Raw genomic sequence first — 26759 nt, forward strand, 5'->3', positions numbered from 1 at the left:
ACCATTTGTGTGGAAGAATGGGCCAGAATCTGAGCAATGCAGATGACTGGTCGGTCCATTCAAGAGGTGTCTAGAAGCTGTAATCACCAACAAAGGCTTTTCTACGAAGTATTAAATAAAGTGTGCTCAATACTTATTGTGTCATTTCACTTGATTTATTATGACTGAACTTGTATACTTAAGTGTTCTGATTTCTTTGTATGAATTCAATATTTGGCTTCATGGCTACATCTGGTGGAACTTTTGTGTCAATAGCCCACTTGGAAATCCCCTTACTGATAAAAATGCTGATTTGTCAAATACTTATTTTCTCTGCTGTATGTTGGACTTTGACCCAGGACAATTAACCTGTACAAAGATCAATTCTTAAGTCATTTAATCATTAGCAGTACTGCAAGTCTCCATTGTCACATTCTGAGGAATTAAAATTAGAAGCAAAGCACACATATGTCAACATGATGATAGATATAAATTAAGCGGCATGAATGATCAAGTTCCTTGTAATGATGTGTGTAAGAATGTGAATAACAGTAATCCTTCTGCAGTGTTTTTGCTTGCCATGCAGATGCATTTAAACACATATTTCAATTACATATCAAATGTTTTGGTGCAAATATTTTTTATAAATCACATAAATATGTCCTCACAACAATCAAGTACAGTCGTTTTTTCCTTTATTAATTTTTATTTTCCTTTAATGTTTTTAAAATTACAGGTGTATTAGTGATCAATACAAGTTTATGTTGTATAGACCACTTCAGAAGACGTAAAGTTATAACACTACACAAATATTTATAACAGAATCAAAATGTTAAATTAATATCTTTAGTATTTAATTATATATGTGAGATTTTAAAAAATGAAACTGAAGTTTGAGGAGAAGTGTTTAGATCTACTATAGGCTATATATACACACAGTAGTCAACATTTGAAGTGGATAAAAAAAGTTTATGAAAGTTATCCTAGACAAGAACAGGTACCTCACAGTTGACTACTGTATATAACATATATTGCATTCAGAGTCTCTTTTTAGTGCTTTTAAAACATAAAAAAAAACATCTTATGATGTGCAGTAAATCCATTAGAGAAAAAGCTTTTAGTAGTAAACTAATACGATTCGGTTGGCAGACCTTTATCATTTAACATGTCTTGCTATTAGGCAATTTTAGTGTTGTTTAATTTAAGAGTTGATAATTTTACATGTTTAGCAGCCCAATCAATAGTCTACAATAAGTGACATCAAGTAAACCATTGCTATGGTTAGCTTTTGCTTCTTTCCCTGTCGCCCTTCAAAGCATTTAGTACTGCCTTCAGAATAATGGCTACTGCTGTGGCACCAGGATCAGGCTGGGTCAAATGTTCAGATGCAATGTAACTGGCACGTCCAGCTCTTGCAGTGAGGTTGCAGGTAGATTCTGCTCCCAAATCAGCTTTCTAAAATACAGAAACAAATATTACAGTTTTTTAAACAAATGTAAACTTTTATTTAATTTAATGTTAGTTTGTACCTCCACTGCGGCTTGCAGTATATCCATATGACCACCAGGAGATACTGTGGAAAGTTTCTTCAATTCTTCTACAGCCGGGCACAGGGCATCAAGCTATAACAAAAAAAGTTTAATTTAAGTGCCAAAAGATTTGCTTTTAAATACAAATTGTTAATTTTACTTACTAAAAGTGCATTTTTATTTAAAGTTACATATTTAGATTCTAGTATAGATATGCAGTTTAGACAGTAGCCAGCATGAAATGACCTCTATTTTTTTATCGCACTAATTTCTCGGCACAGATAAGGACGGACCAATCACAACAGTTACATGATAAAGTAACAGTTAATCATTTTACAAAAGCTGCTTGACATTTGTATCAACAAAAATGTTTAAAAGTAATGTTTACTCCGTTAATATACTTATCGATTAAATATTTAAAATCAAGTAAATATAGCATATTAACAAACATGGATAAACACATGAGTATGTTTAATCATCTAAATTTACTATTTTCCGATAACAACTGAGACAGCTTCATGGCATGTTGAAGAATAAAATTCTTAATCTCATTCATACCATGGTCCTGTCTCCTACTTCAGCACCACCATACCTGTTGGAAAACAAAGCAATATTTAATGACTTTTTAAGTCAAAATACAACTCATGTTTGCAACCAAGCAGTTCAGACTGAATTTAAACCACTATTTTTCTTTAACATTTTTTAAAGAACAGAATGAAGTTACACAGCCTTGAAGTAATGTCACCAACCTCTTCATGGCCTCAGTCCCGGCATGCAATGCTTTGGCCCAGCTAGTACCATCACAGCTCTCTGCGAGATGAGGGACAGCAGCAGATAAAAACAGGCTATATAACTAAAACAAAAGACAAAAGGAGTTATAATAAATTATAATTTAAGAGAAGTTAATCAACTCAGACACTGATGTAACTGATTGAATCTGACAAGCATTCACATACTGCCCCTGATGAGCCACCCATCCGTTCTTGAACCAGGAGAGCAAGATCTGCCAAAAGAAGCCCAGCATTCCCAGGAATGGTGCTAATGGAAAGCCACTCCAGAATGGCTGAGAGAGACGAAATTGTCAAGACCATAAAGCATTAGCACAAAAAAATCATAGTTTTGCATTAACTTTATTGGTAAGTTTTACCATTAGCTGCAAGTGCATGTGTGTTCCCACAATCTCCATCCCCTGCGGTACGGTCCAAAGCATTGAGTTCATCTTGGTACTGCAGAAGGATTCTGCACACCGACTCCAAAACGTGCCGAATACTGGATGCAAGTGAACCTGTACATTACCAGCAAGTCATTGTTAGTTCAAAACACCTGAATTCATTTAAACATATACAATTAGTACATTATCTTTTTTCTTTTAATGTTGTGCTGGGCAATATTGATGTAAATGCTCTATTCACAAACAGTCATTACAATGTATGTGAAGTGTCTAATAATATAAGAAATAAACTGATGATAAAATAATATTTGGCTGTGATCTTAAACGATCAGTCCCTATGAGATACCCCTTAAAGTAAAAAAACACTTTAGCATTCAATTTAATAGGATGTAAATTGTATATGATTAAAATATTTTTTTAGGAGTACTTTTTATTTCTTTGCATAGATATACAGTTCTATGTGTTCGAAGTATGTTAAAGTTTGCATATTGCCTAATGTTAAGTTATATAACCATGTTTTACGGTTTAACTAATTTGGTGTAGTCCAAAGTTTTGGGGACGATTCTTAATCCAGCGTTAAATTAGAGAGAACACACATAAATTGACATTAAAATAATGTTAAAATGTACATATCACATCATCTTCAGTAACGTTTTTACCTTCATTCCCTTTAACTGCAGGTGCAGCAGATTTTTCCACAGGTTCCATAAACAAATTTTTCCGACTCACAGATACACTGCTAAGATTGGGCCAGGCCGGGGCTGTTGTTTTAGCATCTAAAAGAGAGACATTATGCACATTCCTGTCAGGGTTTAGGTGAGGTGCAAGCATAGAGGACCCAAACGCAGACAGCGGGTAAGGGGTTTTAACACAGACATTTAATTGTAAATCAAAACATAAACCCACATGGTAGTAAAATAACAATCAAGGGTATAACATGACAGGTAACAGGAACACGGACTAACTAAACCTAACAAGACTAAAGATAACATATTGCACTGCACTGCACTGCACTGCACTGCACTGCACTGCACTGCACTGCACTGCACTGCACTGCACTGCACTGACAGTAACTCACCACAAGCAACAATGAACCACCACAGGACAGAAAACACAAGGGCATTATAGGGGATCAAAGTTAATTGGGGACAGGTGCGGCACATGAACTAATAGTAAGCACTAAACGAGGAAACAACAGGGCAGGAAAAATGACAAGACTGGAGAATGTATGGTGAGCCATAAGTCCCAAAATAGTCTCTCTCCACATAAAACATGGGATTCTGTCATGATCCCGCCACTAGGCAAAGAGAAACATGACATGATGCGGCAGAGTCATGACAGATTCCACTTCCTAAATAGATTTATTTCAAAACTGGAATAATCTTACATCTTGTTTCAACATACTTTACTTGAATAATGTAAACTAATAATCTTTAATATTTTATATTGTAAAGGGATCATTGCAAAAAAAAAAAAAACACACCAAACAGTCTGAGAATCTCTTCATCAACCTTTAATAAGGTAAGAGACATTCCCGCCATCTCCAATGATGTCATAAACGATCCTGACATCACCCTGACAATGAGTACACCATGCTCCTCTAAAAATGACCAAAGACACTTAAATTAATGTTTATAATAAAATAGTTTTTTATTGAATTCAACCTCTTTATTATTGTAACAGATGGTGTATATACTGTTCTGTATTTTACATGAAATACATACACACATTTATTGTTAAAAGTATTCTGCTTTTTAGTTCTCACCTAAGAAGTGTACCGCTGCTTTCGTGACCACAGCTATTTCCAAACACGAGAGAGCACCAAGATTATTTACAGATAGCACAACGCTGTCTCCTGTGAGAAAAATACAGTTTTAAATATACAGGCTTTTGGAATAACTTTGTACTGACAAATTAAACATCTTACCTGATTTCAGGGGCAGATGTGATTTGTTGTAGGAATCAGTCATGTGACTGATCATAGTTTTCACAACTTCATTAGCAGAGGCCACCTGAAGAACATCAATTCCCTCAATCCCAAAGAAGCATACAGAACATGGCATTGCACATTCCTTCAAGAGTGTCTGAGACATTGAAAGAACTAACCTTTGATCTCCAAATACCTGGTTCTCCATGCATCCCTATTCAAATACACAGGTAAAGCCAATTTCAACATATACAGCGGGGAAAATAAGTATTTGACACATCAGCATTGTTATCAGTAAGGGGATTTTTAAGTGGGCTATTGACACAAAAGTTCCACCAGATGTAGCCATGAAGCCAAATATTGAATTCATACAAAGAAATCAGAACATTTAAGTATACAAGTTCAGTCATAATAAATAAACTGAAATGACACAGGGAATAAGTATTGAACACACTTTTTTTAATACTTTGTAGAAAAGCCTTTGTTGGTGATTACAGCTTCTAGACGCCTCTTGTATGGAGAGACCAGTCGTCTGCATTGCTCAGGAGTGATTCTGGCCCATTCTTCCACACAAATGGTCTTTAAATCTTGAAGGTTTCTTGGGCCTCTTTTATGAACTTTGATCTTCAGTTCTCTCCATAGATTTTCTATGGGATTTAGGTCAGGTGATTGACTGGCTTTCTATGCCATTTTGCACCTTCTTACCTTCATGTGTTCAATACTTATTCCCTCTGTCATTTCACTTTATTTATTATGACTGAACTTGTATACTTAAATGTTCTGATTTCTTTGTATGAATTCAATATTTGGCTACATCTGGTGGACATTTTGTGTCAATAGCCCACTTAGAAATCCCCTTACTGATAAAAATGCTGATGTGTCCAATACTTATTTTCCCCGCTGTAAATATGTCATCAAAATAAGTAAATTATTAATTTAGACCTACCAAGCCCCAGCTCCATCTCTCCTGTTGGAAGCTGGAAAGATGGAAGGCATCCAGGGACACTGCATGGAGACAGACTTACACCGAGTGTTCCTGTTAAAACAACAAAGTTCACAGCAAAGAACACATCTCATGTAGCCAGACATTCAGACTTCCTAAATCTCACCAATATTTTTTAACGCTTCATTCACTCGGGCTACAATTGTGTCCAATGGGCAGCCTTCTTCTGCCAGTGCTCCAGCTAGCTAAAAGGGAACATGGCACATATTAAAAAAGGAGTGAAAGATAAGAGGAAATAAACACAGAAATTCTAATACACACCTTCATTAAATCATCAATCTTATACTTCTCATTATTGTGTATCTATGATATCATCTGTTCTTTAAATCATCCAGCAGTGCTATTTCAATGCTTCATGTAGACTATGACTACAGCAACTGTAGCTTCGAGATGATCGGTAAATTACCTTATGAACTAACACGGTTCCACACAAGCCTCTCCGGCCGGCCTTGCTGGGTTGAGTAAAGGCACAGTCATCTGCCACAATCACCATGTCCAACTTGATGCCCTGTGACTGGGCCTGCTCTGCAGCTATGCCAAAGTTTAAGCGGTCACCTGTGTAGTTCTTTACCACAAGCAGCACTCCTGAAGCACCTCGACTCCACAGAGCCTGAATGGCAGCAAGGATACTACCGGCAGGAGGGGAAGCAAATACTGCTCCCGCCACAGCCCCTGACAGCATTCCCATGCCAATGTAACCTGTTTTAGTGAGAGAGAAAATCTGGGTTCAGGAAATCAGTGTTGCCAACACTCCAGTTCAGTGAGGTCCATAAATATTTGAACAGAGGAACATTTATTGTTATTTTTGTGCAGATTATGTAGGCATCTTTAAGAATCAGCTGAAAGCACATCTCTTCCGTCAACACCTGACTGATTAGTATTGACTTCTATTTCTTTTCAACTCTTTCTATCCATAAAAAAATCCTTAACTTTGTATACTGTGGTAGGCTATATGTGACCAGTTTTTACTCCACTTATGCTTTTTGTTGTCCTTATATTAACTTATTTGTAAGTCGCTTTGAATAATAGTGTCTTCTAAATGACTTAATGTAAATGTAATCGAAAAATAGTCAATTTAGCTCTATTCACTTTACATGAACATTCTGCTGTGGTGTTGTGGAAAAATGTGTGGTCAGGGAGAGCAAACACAAAAGACTGAAACGGTGAAATGAAGAAGGTAGCTAGAAAAAAGGGTAGCCTTTACTATTGTTTTACTATTTTTCTATTATTTTGCACACCTTCACAACTAACGTTAGTATCAAGTAAACTGTAGTAAATACTAGTAGATACCATTTTATTTGGAACCTTACCGTAGTAAATATTAAGTATAAAACTTATTTAGTTTATCAATTTACTATAGTTAATACTACAGAATGTGTATAACGAAAATCAAATCTCACGCAAGTAAATTATGGATTACCTCAGGGATCGGTTTTAGGACCCCAGCTGTTTTCCATATACATGCTGCCCCTTGGCAACATTATTAGAAAACATGGAATAAGCTTCCACGGTTATGGAGATGACACTCAGCTATATATCTCATCAAGACCAGATGATTCCTTCAAGCTATCCAAACTTGCAGAGTGCATCGAAGACAAAAAACATTCAATGACTAGTAATTTCCTTCTTTTAAACTCTAGCAAAACAGAAATATTACTTATAGCACCAAAAACACGTAAACAGAATATCTCAGATTACAACCTGCAAATTGAAGGCTGCACGGTTACTCCAACAAATACAGTTAAAGACCTAGGCGTTATATTAGACGGCAACCTGTCATTTAAAAATCACATCTCAAATATCACAAAAACAGCCTTATTCCACCTTAGAAATGTTGCCAAATGACGAAATATTTTATGTGTTGCTGACGCAGAAAAAGTTATTCATGCATTTGTGACCTTAAGAGTTGACTATTATAATGCTCTACTTAGTGGTTGTCCTGGATCATCAATAAACAAACTACAGTTAGTTCAGAATGCAGCTGCCAGAGTTCTTACTAGGTCAAGAAAATACGATCACATAACCCCAGTTTTATCATCGCTTCACTGGCTACCCATTAAGTATCGCATTGATTTTAAAATTCTTTTAATTACTTACAAAGCCCTGAACGGTTTAGCACCTACTTACTTAACCAAGCTTTTATCACGTTACAACCCATCACGCTCTTTAAGATCTCAAAACTTAGGACTTTTGACAACACCTAGAATAACAAAATCCACCAAAGGGGGACGAGCTTTCTCATACGTAGCACCTAAACTCTGGAATAGCCTTCCTGATACTATTCGAGGGTCAGACACACTCTCCCAATTTAAATCTAGATTTAAGACACATCTTTTCAGCCAAGCTTTCACTTATTGCATAGTTAATGAACAGCAGCTACGCTAATTATTCTCTTTCTGCATCCGCCTTGGGATACTCATCCCGAGGTAGGGAGAAATTCCGCCAGGTCCAGATGATCGACACATGCCCATCCCCAACTAGAGATTACGTCAGCTAACAGCTGCAGATTGACTGACCATCCCAGCTCCATCAAAGGCAATTGCACCACCACCCAAGAGAAATACGGCCTTCTGACCTTCCAAGCTCAGACCACTCCATCCCCAACCAAGAGCAAAGACGGACTACTTGTCACATTAATGCTGAAGTTACAATACTTGGTATTTAATGCTAAACTTACATCACATGTCAGCAGTTTGAAGGAATAGCATTCAGTGCCACTGATTGGAGGTTCCTGGGTGGGTGTTTGTGGTGAGTGGGGGGGCTCGTTGGTTGTGATTGGGGGGATTCATCTGCTGGGGCTGTGTGGTCCGGTTGGGCCTTGTTTTGTGGTCGATGTCGGACAACAGAGGAATAATGTTACAACATGCCATTACTATTTTCCCTGGTTGTTCCTCTGTTTTCTGCTGTCGATCGTGGAGTGGGACCGGGTTGAACCTGCACGGTTTTCGGCGAGTGGGACTTTCTGGGTTGCTACAGTACTATACTACAGTATTTAATGTGGTCATGTGTACAGTATATATCCTTAAAGTCACCATACAATCAAACATGATAATACTACATGTTTAACAGAGGGTTCCAGTTATTATTATAAACGATTTATCCGTGCACACCATTTTTTTCAAATTAATTTGCACTTGTAATCTTTAATTAAAATCTCCTCTTCCCCTCTCGACAACAAGTCTTCGCCACATGACGTCAGCAACAAAAAATAGGTAGGCCTATACCAACTGTCCAATGGTCAGTTATTTTTGGTGACTTTAAGGTAACAACAGCACACCAATCATCTTTATATTAAAGTAACAGCATTTTTGTGTATTTTTTAATGTATTTTAATAATGTCTGCAGACCTGGAGCATGCAGTTTTACGCCCCTGCTGTTCCTTATTTCTCCAGTAGGGGGATTATGCAGTTTTACGCCCCTGCTGTTCCTTATTTCTCCAGTAGGGGAGTATGCAGTTTTACGCCCCTGCTGTTTGATTCATACAAGTTCATAGAGATTTATTTTTCTAAAACTTTTTGAAATAACAAGACAGTACAACTGCATGATCATTTAATATTTTTTTAATTATTTCCAAGTATTATTACAAATGAGATCAATAATATCACAACGTAATAGGCCTAATTAGCCAGCCAACAACTACTATTAAGAAAAAAAGATACAATATTAATTGAGCACTAACAATCACAAACGTGATAAAACCCACATTAGGTGCACATACATTTTAACCCAGATGATTAAGTTAAAATATCAAATGGAAAATATCAAAGAGGTACATTGTATGTACGATAGATAATTGGATTATCTCTTTCACAACTCAAATCAAGATCCACATGGGACTTATGTTTTCAATTTGAGGTTGAACATGTTTGTGGTTGTTGGTGCTCAATTGTTGATTTTTTTTTATAAAAAAAACTTGAATACGTGTGCAGCTAAACTGAAATGGTTTATTTATAATATATAATGCAAGTTAACAGGGTCAGAACAATATCTTACCAGGAAAGGCCATCTCACATTGACTACAGAGACAAAATGAGAATAAATTATAAAGAAAATAAATATGAAAATGAGTAAGAGATATTGAGTTGGCATAACACGTGGTTAGCTAAGGTTGATCCAGACACAACATTGACCTGGTCGCCAATAAGTATATATTGTATTGTCTTTGAGTTTAAATTACACACACTCCAGGTCACCAAAAATTACCACACACATATCTATATTATATATATTATATATAATATATATATATATATATATATAATATATAAATATATATATATATATATATATATATATATATATATATATTAAGATGTTTAAATTGATTCATAACAATGTCAATTAATCGTTTAAAAAAAACTATGCATGTTGGGCCATTTCTTTAGAAAAACAATTATTTACCACACCTTTAACTCGTGATAGACGACGAAGTTATCTGTTAGGTCTTTGCTGGAGGCTCATAATGAACAGCGATCCCCTACTGGAGAAATAAGGAACAACAGGGTCCTAAAACTGCATAGGGCGTAAAACTGCCTGGGGCCTAAAACTGCATGCTCCAGGTCTGCAGACTCCCCCTTCTCATTTTTTGTGAAAAAGTTACGAGCACGCGCGAGCATGTGCGTGTCTGGGAAACAGACAAGACAGCAGGTGGGAGGGGCAAGGTTTATATTCCGCATGTTTGTATTACCTGCATGTGCGGGTTCATGTCCAGATCCTCCTCCCGAGAGAAGTGCTACCTTACCCCTGATGTTTTCCAGATCAGTCCGGAGCACAACTCTGTGTCCCCGCAACAGCACTAGACTCGCGTTACTCCTGACCAAGCCCTCCAGAGCATCGTCCACACACTTATCCACAGAGTTAAGCAATTTTCTCCCCACCTGAAAGTGCATGCATCTAATTATGGCACATTATCCCACGAATGAATCAATAAAAAAATATGCACAGTATATTTATAAACCCATACAACGTTTAATAATGTTATATTCTTCTAAACCGCTGCTTTTGTAAACACGCATTTTATTGCAAAATAGTTTATTGAGACTCATACAGGTGTCAGACCGTTACATACCTCCATCATGCATCCACGACCTTTGATCACTTCCGCATACACGCGGGGACGAGGATGACGTCACATGACACATCCATGTGGATAGTCCTTCCCAATGTAATGCTTGTGATATTGTACGTTTTATATTTTAATGTTATATGTACACACAATAAGCCACATGAAGCGTTCTAATGCTTACAATTAAGATACTCAAACATTGCCATGAACACTTATAATATTATCAATGAATTTGGGCCGTCGTGGCACAATGATTAGAGAGTCTGACTCGTGACTCGTGATCAGAAGGTTGCCAGTTCGATTCTTAGGGCCGGTTATGGCAATTTTGTAATTTAACCCTTGACGTTTACAGGTATCTATTTTAAGGCTACTAGTACTTATTTTTTAGTTACTAGTAACTATTCCATTTGATACTAGTACCTAAAAATTAGATACTAGTACTTATTCATTTGATACTAGTACCTAAAAATTAGATACTAGTGCTTATTTTTTAGTTACTAGTAACTATTCCATTTGATACTAGTACCTAAAAATTAGATACTAGTACTTATTCATTTGATACTAGTACCTAAAAATTAGATACTAGTACTTATTCATTTGATACTAGTACCTAAAAATTAGATACTATTTCTTATTTTTTAGTTACTAGTAACTATTCCATTTGATACTAGTACCTAAAAATTAGATACTAGTACTTATTCATTTGATACTAGTACCTAAAAATTAGATACTAGTACTTATTCATTTGATACTAGTACCTAAAAATTTGATACTAGTACTTATTCATTTGATACTAGTACCTAAAAATTAGATACTATTTCTTATTTTTTAGTTACTAGTAACTATTCCATTTGATACTAGTACCTAAAAATTAGATACTAGTACTTATTCATTTGATACTAGTACCTAAAAATTAGATACTAGTGCTTATTTATTAGATACAAGTACTTATCCATTAGTTACTAGTACTTAATCATTAGATAATAGTACCTAAAAATTAGATACTAGTGTTTATTTATTAGATACTCCCAGCTAATAATTTCTGGTTCCCAGAACGTTCCCCTAAAATTATAGAAACCATGAAACTAACGTTATATTTCAGTAAAGATAACCAAAAACAAACCTTAAAAAACTTTCTGGGAACCAGAAACTAATGTAAGGGGAACGTTCCCAAAACGTTAGCCTAAAATACACTCTATACACGTCGGTTATGAATACATCAATGCTGTGTTTTTTTCCATCGCTTGTCTAATCCCACACAATCCCACACAAAATGGGGAACGAAACCAATGCATTAGATTATTCTTTTAACCTGATAATTCATTTTTCATTATTGATAGTCTTATCTTCGATTTAAACAGCAGAGTATAACATTTCTATTAAAACTACACTAGGCCTACCTCAACATCAGACATTATAGATCAGGGGTCTCCAACGTAGTGCCAACGGCAACCTGGTAGCCAAAATGAACTTTGTAAGGTGCCCACCAAACACAGGGCTCAACTATAATGCTTAGGACAGTTGACAAATCTGTGACTATAGACTTATTTCAACCCGCTGCCATGTTAAAATCGAAAACGAGGCAGAGGTGGGATGAAAACCTGGAGGGACAGATAGACTACAATGGTTTTGACTACCATCGGGTGTCTGTGACATAAATAAAATCTAATTATGCGTTTAAAAATTATGTTAGATTGTGTGCGCAATTGAAAACCACTCATGGCAGTTTAAACAATCACTAATATGTGATCCGTTAGCAACGCCAAGGTCATGGGTACAATCGCAGGGATTGCACATCCTTAGAAACAAAAATATGTCGAATAATGCAATGTAAGTCCATCCATCCATCCATTTTATTCCGCTTTTCCTGGGCCGGGTTGCGGGGGCAGCAGTCTAAGCAGGGATGCCCAGACTTCCCTCTCCCTAGACACTTCCTCCAGCTCCTTCGGGGGGGACACCGAGGCATTCCCAGGCCAGCCGGTGGGACATGCCCGGAAGACATTCCCGGGAAGACGTCCAGGGGGCATCCGGAAAAGATGCCCGAGCCACCTCAGCTGTCCCCTCTCGATGTGGAGGAGCAGCGGCTCTACTCTGAGCTCCTCCCGAGTGACCGAGCTTCTCACCCTATCTCTAAGGGATCGCTCAGCCACCCTGCGGAGAAAGCTCATTTCGGCCGCCTGTATCCGGGATCTTGTCTTTTCGGTCATGACCCACAGCTGAATAGTCCAGAGTTTTGTGACCTTACATAGCTTTTTTTATCATTCTAATACGCTGATTTGCTGCTCAAAAAAAATTCATGCAACACTAAATAATTTACTAATGATGCTGAACATTCAGCCTAATATCACAGAAATAAATAACACTTTACTATATATATTCACATAAAAAACATCTAATTTAAAGAGTGATAATATTTAACAATATTTCAGTTTATACAGTATTTTTTGTCCAACTAAACGACTGTTTAAATATTTTTGGTCATGGTTTTAGTGTTTATGTTTGTGGTTTTACTTATTAGTCAAATGTTTTACAGCGCTTAGAGATGTTTTCTGACGGGAGGTCTGCTTCACCTCTGCTGCTCGGACATCTACAAACATAACATGCAGCTTGTCACAGAGTCAAGAAAATGTAGTGCCAGATTCATTAAAAGAAAACAAACAAGAGTAAAAGCAAAACACTGAACACCAAAAAGTATAGTATTCAGAAAATATAGAATGGATGCCAAGGCTCTAATTCTTCTTAAGCAATTGGATCGGCTGAAGATTCAGGATGGAGTAGTCTACCGTGTCTCCAAGGATCCTTTAAGCCAGCGGTTCTCAACCCTGGTCCTCGCGCCCCCCCGCTCTGCATATTTTGTATGCTTCTCCTACCGCTTCGGAGGTTTGTTCAATACGCCTGTAAGAGCCCTGCGAAGTAAACATCACTAGATATTCTGCCATAATTCCAAATCAAAATGGGCATAATGTTGCGCAAATCTCAAGATCATGGTTAAATAACCCTTCAATCTTCCGTAGTAGGTTTTGTCTGTGTGAAGACGCTGCAGGCAGTAGTGTTGCGCAAATTCGTGTTCTTAAATTAACGTAAACCGATTTCCTGTGTGCAGGAATTAGAGAGCAATGAACACAGTTCAGGGAACACATCAATCGGAACGCGGTTCATTCATTGAGCTCTCTTCTAATGAGCGAGATATTTAAATAAGGTGTGTTAAACAAGAGAGATACAAAAAACATGCGGAGAGCGAGGGGGGGGGGATGGGTGCAAGGACCAGGGTTGAGAACCGCTGCTTTAAGCCATCACAAGAGGTTCCAGCTTGTACTTCCTTCTAGTCTCAAGACTAAAGCCTTAAATGGTGTGCATGATCTTGCTGGACATCAGGGACAACCAAGAACACTCCAGTTAACCCAACAGCGCTTTTTCTGGCCTAGAATGGAACATGACATAAGGGAGTGCGTCAAATGTTGCCAGAGATGTATATTGGCCAAAACACCAGAGCCATCCGCACGAGCCCCACTTCAGAGCATTCGAACTTCTGCCCCTATGAAGTTAGTGTGTCTGGATTTTTGGAGGGCTGAGGATAACAAGCAATGGATTATTTCTCAAAGTTGGCCCATGCCTTCCCGTGTGTGAACCAGAAAGCAAAGCAGATTGCAAAAAAGTTGTGGGATCATGTCTTTTGTGTTTATGGTTTCCCTAGACGCATTCATTGGGACCAAGGAGCCAACTTTGAAAGTACTCTTATAGCAGAGCTGCTCAAGCTGCCAAGCGTTGAAAAGTCACACATTACAGCATACCACCCCATGGGAAATGGTAGGACAGAGCGGTTTAATCAGACTCTTGGTGGTATGCTTGCTCTTTGTCTCTCAAGGAGAAATGCAAATGGCCTGAGCAGACACAGACGCTGACATTTCCATATAATGCCACAGTACATGAGACTACTGGTTACAGGCCATTTCAGTTGATGTTCGGTTGCATTCCTAGGCTACCCGTTGATGTCATGTTTGGGCAAGCGTTGCATGACCCTGGTAGCTATGTTAAAACACTCATGTCTTGCTCAAAAAAAGGTAAAAAAACAACAGGAAAAGCAAGCCAAGTGTTATGATCGAAAGGTAAAGGGCAAGTGTTTGAACATCGGAGACAGAGTGCTTCTTGCAAACAAAAGTGAAAGACGAAAGAAAAAGCTTGCTGATAAAACGGATCCAACTGTGTATACTGTAGAGCAGTGGTCACCAACCCTGCTCCTTGAGATCGACCGTCCTGAAGATTTAAGCTCTAACCCCAATCAAACACACCTGAACTATCTAATCAAGGTGTTCAGGTTTGCTTAATAATTACAGACAGGTGTGCTGAAGCATGGTTGGAGCTACAGTCTGCAGGACCGTCGATCTCCAGGAGCAGGGTTGGTGACCATTGCTGTAGAGCAGGGTTACTCAAATCTTACCCTGGAGGTCCGGAGCACTGCAGAGTTTAGCTCCAACCCTGATCAAACTTGCATACCTGTGATTTTCTAGTGATACTGAACAACTTGATTAGCTTGCTCAGGTGTGTTTGATCAGGGCTGGAGCTAAACTCTGCAGGTCTCCGGACCTCCAGGGTAAGATTTGAGTAACCCTGCTGTAGAGGATCGTAACCTTCAGATCAACATATTGAATGAAACTGATTGACGAGAAAGGCAAATCCAAAGTGGTGCATCGAAATTTGATTCTTGACATCAGTTTCCTACCTGTTGAATCAACTCAAGATGACAAGGATATGCAATTTGATGCTGAGAATATGGAGAGTGAGTCTTGTGTGTCTTGTGTGTCTGAACTGGCCGACTCATTGGAAGAGGAGAGTTTGGATGATAGAACAATGTTATGGTTGCTTGAGGGTCAAGAAAAGACTGAAGGTCAAGAGTTTGCGGATGATGTTCTGGAATCTGATTGTTCAGTCTACAGTCGAAGTGACAGAAGAAATCCCAGTGAAATTGAGGCTGTAAGGTGTTCTGATCAAGTGTCTGACATAGAGATTGAAGCTCCCGCTAGTAATTCTGACCCACAAATAGAAACTGTAAATGACTTTCATGCTAACAGAATTCCTGACACACAAGCACAAATTCCTACTGACACACAGGGTGTTAGGACTCGTGCAGGAAGGGTTGTTAAAAGGGTTAGTCGCTTAATTGAGTCCATGGCACAGAGTCATTTCATCCTCAGGGAGTGGGGTCTTCTGTGACGAGATCAGGGTCGTTTCTTTCTTTATTTTAAAAGGGGTTTTGTTTGAATGAAAATATTGTGTTTACGGCGAAATGTTTACAATATGTGAATTTCATGAAGTATAAAATAGCCCAGTTTATGGTGTGCTGTACAAGACAGCATACTGTTCTGAGAATGTCTAAGACTTGATCAATCTTGGATTTTTCTTAACCTGTAAAATGGGTAACTTACTATGTTGAACTGTGAATGAGATTCATTGAAAATCTGGTCTTATTGTATTGATTTTGTTATATGGTCAGGATTTTAGTGAAATACATTAATATTTTGAGTATATACTCATTAACATCCGTCACACATGGTCATATGTGAGGTGATTTAATGATTTTAGCTTTCTCAACTCACCTAAATTCTACCTCTCTGTAACTACCTTCAGAAATGTTGAAATCTCAACGTTCTCCTCATTGTGTTATTTTGCCACTCATGAAATCATAGAACAACTTTTTGACCATATCTGTTTACGATAAAACAACAAAACACGCTTAGTTGCAGCACATTTCTGTGCTCCATGTAAGTTAAAGAAGATTACATCGCACATAAATACGTCCAATAATCCATTGACAACATTGACAAAGCTATCAAAACCTATTATCTACCAAATAAAGACGTTATTAGAAGCCCAAACTTTAATAAACAAGCGCTAGAGCTATAGAGTTAACGTCAGGCTCTTCTGAAAAGGGTTGAGATGCTAACTGACTTTTTTCTTGAAGACATAAAACCTTTTCTAAGTACAATTTTACTTTTAGTCTCTTAAAACATACAGCTTGCAAGCGTAAACGTTGGCGCGCTTTTTTGTTGGAGCTCGATATTTTCAGTACTCTCTTTCCGGAGAGCGAGTGAACACAATCCTACCACTTCCTTAGTGAGCGATGACTCGGTTGTAATCCACAATGTCGTCGGACTCCGGCCGTTACGATGATTTGTTCCCCATAGAAACCGGCGTCTAGTCGTAGAGAAAGGATACTATGTGTGCGTTGTCTAGCTAAACTAACTGGAGTAAAAATGAGCTATACAGGCCCAAACTCACAGCACAGTTTAAAGTCTATTTTTCCACTCAACACTTTAAGATTGTCAGTGGGCAGCAAAATCACTGTCCATAAAGAGTAAGCTAGAAGCGAGTTAAACTCTCTGAGTGAAATATCCTCGGCAGCATCTCGCTCGTGGTGCAGCGCCATTCTACTCTTCCTAGTTCACAGTCCAGCGAGAGTCCCGTTTACGCTTGGTCTGTCCTTCAACACAACTTTAATTAAACTTAAATTACCGAACTCGACCAAATGCACTAGTACTGCGAATTACGATAGGATAAAACATTATAAAACTTATTACATCCATCAACCCATTCTCAGAAGCATTTGTCACTTAAAATATTTAGTACATATGAACATTAATGCATCAATATAAACACAGTCTTTAAAGATATATGAAAGGGAAATAACACGTATCCATGTATAAAACAGAAAACACAATTTGAAAAATAATGATAATAATCTCTGATGAATTATATTAATATTAATGAGTCTAACCATTGTTAATTTATCCAGGTTGTTAAATCAAGAAAAATCTAACACCTTAATTCTTTGCAAGACTACATGGAACTGAATTATATAAATCACATGATATCATTGCATTTCTACAAAATATCAGTACACAGACAGTACACTGTCACGAAGCGTTAAGCAGCCTTTCAGCTATAGCGCTCAGACTGTTTTGCGTCAGTGCGTCAGCGTATGACATCATATTGACATATTGACTATTACTTTCAGTAAAGACGTTAAAATTTCAGTGGTTCTCAACCGGTGGGGCGCGGACACTCTACCGGGGGGGGGGGGGTGTTGGGGTGGATGGGAGGGAAAGGGAAGGGGGAGGGAAACTCTACAGGATGGGAGGGAAAAAAACTGGGGAAAAAAATTGCACTTTTTTATCACTAAACTACTGTCATAAAAAGTTATAGATTTTTATATAAATAACTCCTGAATAAAAATTAAAATGTGTTTGGACTGATTTAAAACAAAGAGTTTTGAACCAATTTGATTGGTTTGTGGATAGTGAGCACAAATGCAGGTGATAAGCGGTTTTATTAAGCGAGTCATTGAGTCTTTCATTCAAACGACTCGTTCAAACGACCAATTCATCAAGAATGAGACAGATGTTTGTGCATGAGTCATCGAACCTTTGACTCAACCGATTCGTTCAAAACACTGAATCATTCAAAACACGACTGAGTGTTGCTGTGAGATGCGCTATGCTGTGATCTTTGTTTGGATTCATCGGATCTATTTTCGCTGCTAAAATAGACCAAAACAGTCATTATTTCCTCTAAAATGTAAGTGACTTAATATTATTAACTTGTTTGTTGAACTGTCATATGAAATCAGTGTCACATTTTCAATCGTGAGGTGATGGTAAATTAAGTGATGGTCAATTGTCAACTCTCTTGGTCGTCAAGTCGTGTGATGCATGTTGCTGAACTGTATTCAAAAATTATAAATATAAAAACACCACATTTTGAAATTTAACTGCAGTATGTCAATTTAGTTTATATGTGTGTGCCGCGCTCATAGACTTTAGAAAACAGCGCTCATTTGTTTGATTTCTCCTCGAGAAGCTGCCCAATCCTCAAAAGTTTTAGGTCCTTGCACCCTGACTGAGTCCGAAACTGTCGTATTCGTTTTTTCATATTCGTCATTTGTTGGCTCTCAATTGTCAAAAACACCCCTTAAAATATCTGCTACGGATGCGAAAAATTCAGAAAATCGAAGCAATATCTCCAAGTTTAGTTTTTTACTGTTAAAATGTAATGATTTGCCAATGCAAAGAGAGTACCGCCACCTTGTTAGTCCCCCACTTCAAGCACTGTTTATAACACAAACAAATCTCCTGGCGACTTTTTTTTGTCAAAAGCGACAAATCCAGCGACTTTTACTGGTGTTTTTGGAGACTTTTGTGGTGTTTGGAGACTCGAAAGCACGAATCACTCTGCAGTTAGGCCTACTGTGCACAACGAGCAGCGGGTGCTGCCGTGAGCCCCTCTCCCGTCCAAAAACACTCACAGGCGGTCAGTCTCTCAGTAGCCTCACGCAGTATGAGATGTATTTTCTGCCAATTCGAAGCCTCACCAGTCTATCGTCTGCGTTCCCTTTAAAATCCATTCATAACTCCACGCGGATTGACGGCCTGGTTAGGCTTCGAATTGGCAGAAAATACATCTCATAATACGCAAGACTATATTTTACGCTAAACCCGCACTCGCGCAGAGCCTCCAAAGCGTTCTCAGGCGCCATAAACTGGTCCTTTTCAGAAGTGCACCAGGTATTATTAGTTTAGCTGGTTAAAACACTTTGGTAGACACAGTTTAATTGATTAAGTTATTGGTAAGCATACAGCATTGTATCTTATCCATTTATGCAATATACCTTTGCTAAACCAGAGAATGCAAGTCCAGAGGATTCCAGCATTACTAGATACGTAATTTGCGTAGCTGTAATTCATAGGCGGGGATTATGTTAATTGTGAGTGAGCATGCATGCGCGCACTGTTTACGAATGATTGTTTACGAATTCATTAACATACACACATTTTATGAGATCTGATGTTTACGAAGTATTTTTGAATCCGGAGGCAAGTTTTCGGGTAGGTCTGTTTTACGCGCAAATTACTCGGAATTTACTTATATATTTACGAATGTTTCATGACTGAGGCCCACTGATTGTGTCGGACGATGGTCTTGAAGAGCCCACAGCAGACATTCTTATGAATTCCATCCAGTGGTGTAGTCTAGCTTTTTGTAGTGAGTATACTGTGCTTTTTCCCCCTCCCAGCCTCATACGCACATATCCCAGAGCGACACCCCATGGCACCACCACACTCACTAATGCATAAAGTATGCATCTACATGTAATTGAGAGCATTATTAAAGACTGCTTATGTGTTATCAACATTCCAATTTTGAAGAAGATATTTTGAAAAATGTTGGTAATCAGACAGTTGGCAGCACCCATTGACTTTCATAGTCTATATTTTTTCCTACTGTGGAAGTCAATGGGTGCTGCCAACTGTCTGATTACCAACATTTTTCAAAATATCTTCTTTTGTGTTAAACAGAAGAAAGAAACTCATACAGTTTTGGGACAACTTGAGGGTGAGGATATTATAACAATTTTCATTTTTGGGTGAACTGTACCTTTAAGAATGATGAATATGATATGCTATATGAATATGGTACCTGGAGCACAGGTTTTATGAGCTGACTGTCTTTTATTGTTTATAATAAATTGGAATGTTGATAACACAGCACGAACACTCAGTCACATCATCATTCAGATCACTGCAAGGGGGGCAGGAGATCGCCGGTCCTGCGCTGACATGACAATCTTTGATAGGCAGACGCGTGATAACAGCTCGACCGTGAGTGAAACCTAAGCGCTTGCGCACGGTTGGGAGGGGCGGGTGACATTCAATTTCGGTTTACATTTTCGCCTGTTATTCTTTTTATTCGGCCCGAAACCAATAATGCCATTTTTGGCCGAACATTTTCATGTGTGCTGAGCAGCTGATATCTACCTAACTTTCTGTCCCTCCACTCCCACCCAAGGATGCCTGTTTTTAAATTCCCTAGCCTGACTTTCAGTCCACAAGGCTGGCCAGGGGTTCTCATTTCTCTCATCATCTGAAATAAGGAGATATACAATTTTTATTCTGTTTACCACACACACGCACGCACACACGCATGCACGCACACACACACACACACACTCCCCTCTTCTGGCGTATTAATTGATCCACCACACTAACGGTAGTGAAGTTAGCCAGTTCTGGATAAAATTAAATATACCAACAATCCCCTGCTATTACAGTTACGTTTAATGATAACATGTTGTAACAGTCAAACCTGTTAACATGTTTTTTTTTGTATTTTAATTATACTACACACCTTGAGGGGGCAGCAAAGGAGTAATACTCTCAGGTATAAAATGGGTGTAGAGAGTAGAAGTAGTAGATTTGTAATGGAGGAGTAAGCATGCCTTACGAAACCAGACAAGCACTAGTCCTGATTGGGAAACTGAGAGTTTGATGCTCAATCGTAAGTAAGCATTGTTTATTTTCTTATGTTGACTGGTTGGTGTATGAATAGTTATTTTCTTAATGTGGTTATTTTTTGTAGAAGGACTTCACATTCTGTGGGATTTGTCTTTCTACAAAAAATAACCACATTAAGAAAATAAATATTCATACACCAACCACTATTAATACACATCAAATAAGCGTCTCTGCATATGAAGAGCTGTGGTCTGTGGGGGTCATTCTGTTCGAGGCTTTATTTGGACGAGCTCCGTTTGCGTCTCGCTCATTTGCTGAACTAGAAGAGAAAATCCGCAGTGACAAACCCGTCGAGCTGCCGTCTGGCATGCGTGTTCCTCCTGACTGTAGAGATCTGCTGCTTCGGCTGCTCGAGAGAGATCCAGACGGCCGCATCACGTTTGAAGAGTTCTTCCTGCATCCCTTTGTTGACCTTGAACACATGCCGAGTGTCGACAGCCTCCAGAGTGCCAAAGTGCTGGTGTTACAGGCCGTTCAGAAGGATCAGGATGGACAGAGAAGTGAAGCGTTATCTCTCTACTGTAGTGCACTGGAGCACTTTGTTCCTGCCATTCACTATGAAACAGATCGACAGAGGAAAGAAGCTCTCAGACAAAAGTCCATACAGGCATGTGCGACAGAAAGACAAATCCCACAGAATGTGAAGTCCTTCTACAAAAAATAACCACATTAAGAAAATAACTATTCATACACCAACCAGTCAACATAAGAAAATAAACAATGCTTACTTCCGATTGAGCATCAAACTCTCAGTTTCCCAATCAGGACTAGGTGCTTGTCTGGTTTCGTAAGGCATGCTTACTCCTCCATTACAAATCTACTACTTCTACTCTCTACACCCATTTTATACCTGAGAGTATTACTCCTTGTTGCCCCCTCAAGGTGTGTAGTATAATTACAATACAAAAAAAACATGTTAACAGGTTTGACTGTTACAATGTACCGTATGCTAGCTTTACTTACCAGGTAACTTTACGATAGCATCAGCCTCATTTTCTGGAGTTTCTGTAACGATCGTGTCATCTACTGCAGCTGAAGTGTCACCCGAAGCTGCTGTAGCTTTAGGGTCAGGCTTCCGAAAACACTCAAAGAGTGTACTTTGAGTCTGCTTTAGTTTTATATCTTCTAATTAAGATTCAGAATAACGTTAGTCTTGCGATGTAAAGGCACTCGAGATGAATTTAAAACTTGCGCCGAAAAAGACCGCCAAGCAACTGCTTTTCCTTGGTAGGTGACGTCAGATCCAGGTCACAGGCCACGGAAGCCCCAATGGTCCAAAAACTTTAGTGATTCGCAATCGCAACACAGACGGGGTGAATTTATGAATGAAAGTTCTGTCACAAAACGATGTTGTTACGTATCCTCACGTTTTTTAAGTGGGTTTACGGAAATCCTTTGACATGGTGGGTATACGGCGTATACCTGCGTATCACGTAGACTACACCACTGATTCCATCCCCAATATTCCTCGCTGACTGATATTCTATTTCTATCCCAACACAATGTGATATCTCATTTCTTTTTTTATAATTGTTTTTTCATTCCTGAAAGAACCACATCACTGTATTTCCATTCCACCGTGTTCTTAATGGCATAATCATCATCCTGACTTGATGCCATTGAATGACCATAGGACACAAAAACAGTAGTTTATTACTTTGCGGGCAATATAGGGGACTCTATTGGTACAGTTTTACTGAGCATGTTAATAGGACACAGGCTCAAATCCTGATCACTGTAGCCTTTCACACTTATTGTTTGGTAGATTATTTTGATATGCTGCGGAGGTGGTCCCATTGCTTGTTTAGACTCTGAGTCTAAAAAGATTGTAATGTTGCTGGTTTGTTTCTTTTTGAGGTCTCACTATCAGAGGCTAAGGGTCTAGATTGGACGTTGAAAAAATAATTACCATGAGATTATGGTTTCATTTTTCTTTCACCCGCCCTTCTTCTGTGTGGGTATTTCATGATGGTGTACTGTAATGTCCAAACGGCAAACACAACTATCCAAACAACCCGTCATTTCTGTAAACTAAATAAGATGTATAAACAATATAATTTATCTTTTGTGTTACTTATTGAATCAACATTTACTTTCATCAGGCAGCACAACTGCAGTAATGACTTAGTGGAGATATGAATATTATTATTTTTTAAAAAGTATTGCAAACCCTATTCCTTACGTCATGACTTAACAAGCACAGAGACGACGAAAGGAATGTCGATTAAGAATAATCCTCAGAGATCTTGGCTGGATTTATTTCCTGTCCGAAGTAAACTTGTTTATGGTTAATGGTTGTTATCAGAAACTAAATACAAGAAAGTTGTTTTTTAACAGTACAAAACAACATTACAAGCTTAAATATCTAAAATTTCATAAAAACCAGAAACAAACTCATTATACACTTTCAGTGTGTATGCTTGCTTGACTTTGGTTCTTGGCCTTGGTTCAGTTTTATTGCCATTTTGACCACAGATGGGCAGTATTGGGTATCTATATGGCTATTAACAAGATTTATGAGTTCCTCCTTTGGAAATGTTGCATGTTTGTTAACTGGGCACACATGGTTAACTCTGCGTGTGTTATCTGAGAGGTGACTGAAATTCTAATTCAGAAGGACAGACAAACATATTGTATTTCACTTCTTGATATTATACTCATTCTTAGATTTGGTTTTATCTTACTCATTATACCCACTCTACATCACTTCATTAATTTTGTTTAATCTTGTGTTGGGTTTGTATTGTCTTCACAAGCACAGAGTAATGTCTCCAATCTAAGTCAAAGTTTTTCACGGCTTGGTAAAATATTTCTAGATATGAAATGGTAAGCATTGAAATGCAACTAAGATTATTTAATAAACTGCTCATTTTATTATTATTTTGTCTCATTTCTGCTAATCTTCCCCTTGGTCTTTGTATCTGTGTTGTGATTGTTGACTGTCACTGAGTAATGGACAAGACGATTTTCTTGAGAGATCTAGTGAGACTTAATGCAAGAACTAACTGGATCTAAATCATGGATCTCTAAAGTGTTTTTCAGTCATGGATTCAGTTGAATCCTGTTATGCTGATCCTTTTTGGTTTCTTTCAGAATTGTCAAAACACTGCGTTAATGCAACATTTTTGGCATGGTCATTGCTGGATCTAATTACATTCATTAAATCAAATTACAGCATCAAAGAGGGTGAAACATATTTTAGGACACTGTTGCAATCAAATGCCTTGCCAGCAACATTCTGAGATCATGTGCCGGAGAAGATTATAGGAGTCATAATTGCATGAGTGTGTGTGCCGTTATCTGTGTGTCCATGCTTTAAAATAGAAGGTGCCTAGGGGGTGAAAGAACCAGACTCATCTCAGACTGGGGGATGAAACAATAGCTTACAATATTACGCTTTTATTAGAGGAACACACCAGCTGATACTACACTGTTAGATGTCGCTGTAGATTTAGCTGCACATTACTGTAAAAATCCACAGTACAATACTGTATTTATATATTATAGTAAACTACTGCAGTTCATAATGCATTCTGGGTAATTTTGATTGAGCGGGAAACTTTTACAGTATATTTTGACCTCGCTGTAGACTTGCTGTAATGTGCCAGGCAAAAAGTGCGCAACAACGTCAAATCATGTCAAATCACAGAGCACAACTCCTGGCTGCAGCAAGAGGAGGATATTCAATTCGATTTCGGGCAGTTCGGTAAGTTTGCAGTCTGATTTATTTTATGTGTTTCATGCAAAGCTATTATTTAGTTTTAGTATTTTGCATTACAGTTTGTCACAATGTTATTTTAAACGTGGAATGAGAGAGAAAAATGTTCTCTCAGAAATTAAACTAGATGTCCACCAACTGCTTAAACCCGATTTACAAAACCCACTTAATTAATTATGAGGGTTTTGTCTATCGAAGTCTATCGAATTGTTGAAGTTCGTTTACAATGGAAAGGTAGGATATGACTTGTATTTGGCAATAGATAAACTCCCGTTAAACAATTTACTCCCGTTAACCCATTGAACTAAGACTCCTCGCGAGCTCGGTCTTGGTGTCCCAGCTTAGGATCGCTTATCTTGGCTTTCCTCTGTTCATTCACGGGCAGGGAGAAGTAGCAGCAGTATTCAGTTCGACAGTATGATAGGCTGACTCGTGAATTAGCTGTGCACGTGCAAAAAACAACATTTTCATATCAATCACTAATCGGTATTTGCGTCTTCTTTTAAATGTAAAAATTCTGTTGGATATATGAATATCAACATAGTTTGTGTGTTAATGACCAGACTCGACACGCTTTCAGGTTCTAACTCACGCTCTCACTCGGCCCAAATCGCATGTGAAATAACAAAGGCACTGTAAGTAGCCTACACAGCACCAAACTGCTCCACACGAAGTGAAACGTAATATTTAACTGAAATGAGTGCGATCTTTACAGATTACTGCTGTTTTCACTAAGGTACTATGTGAATAAATGGGTTTGCGGTGTTAGTGTTTACTTATTACGGTATCACCAAAAGTAGAGATGATGTTCTTTCGAGTGTTTTACATTCAGTTAGCCAATTAGTATTATATGGTAGCATATTTGTAGCAATGTTGCTTACAACACTTAAAACAAAAAAAGTTTTCAAAGACTCAAATCATTGCACGTACACTTTGGTAACGAGCGATGCTGGCTCCCCCTTTACGTAATGACACTTTACGTCGGAGAGAGGAGCGCAATCAGCTTGGAAATGCATTTTCAAAATCACATTGAATTTCGCTTCACCCATACTATTTCGGTATGTTACCAAAAATGCAATCCCAAATATCTAAACTCTTAATATTAATGCATAAAGGGAAAACATTTAAATGATAATTTTGCTTAATATTTGCTTGGCTATCCTAAATGTATTTAATAAACAGAATGGTTTCAAAATTTCAGCAAGTAACATATTTTTTTTTCTTACAGCTCTAATGTGACAGTTTGGTCCACTTTTGCATCCTGGATTTATTGGTTTTCTGTAAGTATTGACCATAATAATATAACTTTTAATTCAAATTTGTTTTTGGTTTTACTACTGACTTTTTTGTAACACTTACAATAAGGTTATATTTGTTAACATAGGGTGTTAATACATTTTAACATTTGGCAATACACTTTTAAATAAATCAATTTATCTCTGTTCACATTAATATTTTTTATTATTTATATTATTTGATAACGCATTATGAATTCACTAATGTTGAAAAAGATATTGTTCATTGTTAGTTCATATTAGCTAAACCATTAATACATCTTATGGAACAAAACCTTACATTAAAGTGTTACTGAATTCTCTTTCACCATTTAGTTCACAATTTGTACTTATTTCTATGGCTTACAGATTTTGTTATTTGTGTCTTTTTGTGTTACAGTCTCACCATTGATATTTTGGCTGGATTTGGTCATTTTTGAACCAGGAAAGTCATCCCAGGATGTCCAGTTACAACTGCAAGTCATATAGTTTCTCGACTACAATATTAAATGCTTTTCACATATAGAAGTACACAGGAATGTAGCATACCTTAGTGCCCTTGCACTTTTGAGAAGTTTCAATCATTTAAGTGTCATATGTATCAATAAAAAATATGTTTAATGCAAACATTGCTTGGATTGTCTTTTGAATTATAATGTCAAGTATAGCAGTTTTTTAATATTAATAACTGTAGATTTAATTCTAAACTAGCTAAGATATATAATATTTTTTGTAATTAAATAATAA

At 37.8% G+C, this 26759-nt stretch overlaps 2 protein-coding genes across 6 annotated transcripts in view; one reads left to right on the plus strand and one right to left on the minus strand.

The window, feature by feature from the left end:
• Nucleotides 1–662: 662 nt before the first annotated feature.
• tkfc (triokinase/FMN cyclase) lies at nucleotides 663–11101 on the minus strand. Of its 5 annotated transcripts, XM_056751672.1 has the most exons (16): nucleotides 10678–11092; nucleotides 10297–10486; nucleotides 6016–6308; nucleotides 5716–5794; nucleotides 5553–5642; nucleotides 4786–4820; nucleotides 4607–4691; nucleotides 4445–4534; nucleotides 4163–4279; nucleotides 3339–3455; nucleotides 2656–2793; nucleotides 2465–2571; nucleotides 2258–2361; nucleotides 2067–2100; nucleotides 1509–1601; nucleotides 664–1434 (listed from the first exon to the last, which is right to left on the minus strand). In XM_056751672.1, the coding sequence occupies exons 1-16, from the start codon at nucleotides 10684–10686 to the stop codon at nucleotides 1261–1263; spliced, it is 1755 nt and encodes a 584-aa protein (XP_056607650.1). In that variant the 5' UTR covers nucleotides 10687–11092; the 3' UTR covers nucleotides 664–1260. The 5 variants fall into 5 exon arrangements, 4 of the variants coding, with proteins under 4 accessions (XP_056607651.1, XP_056607650.1, XP_056607652.1 ...); XM_056751673.1 differs by lacking the exon at nucleotides 4163–4279 and having other exon boundaries at nucleotides 663–1434; nucleotides 10678–11093; XM_056751674.1 differs by lacking the exon at nucleotides 10678–11092 and having other exon boundaries at nucleotides 665–1434; nucleotides 8287–10439.
• A 7057-nt stretch (nucleotides 11102–18158) lies between these two features.
• The window catches only part of znf638 (zinc finger protein 638), a 37915-nt gene continuing 29314 nt past the window's right edge, over nucleotides 18159–26759 (plus strand). The window contains exon 1 of the mRNA XM_056731029.1: nucleotides 18159–18246. The gene's annotated coding sequence lies outside the window, so the exon portion shown is untranslated. The remainder of the gene's footprint in view (nucleotides 18247–26759) is intronic.

This window comes from Triplophysa dalaica, chromosome 1, assembly GCF_015846415.1.
Source record: "Triplophysa dalaica isolate WHDGS20190420 chromosome 1, ASM1584641v1, whole genome shotgun sequence".
Classification (NCBI taxonomy): domain Eukaryota; kingdom Metazoa; phylum Chordata; class Actinopteri; order Cypriniformes; family Nemacheilidae; genus Triplophysa; species Triplophysa dalaica.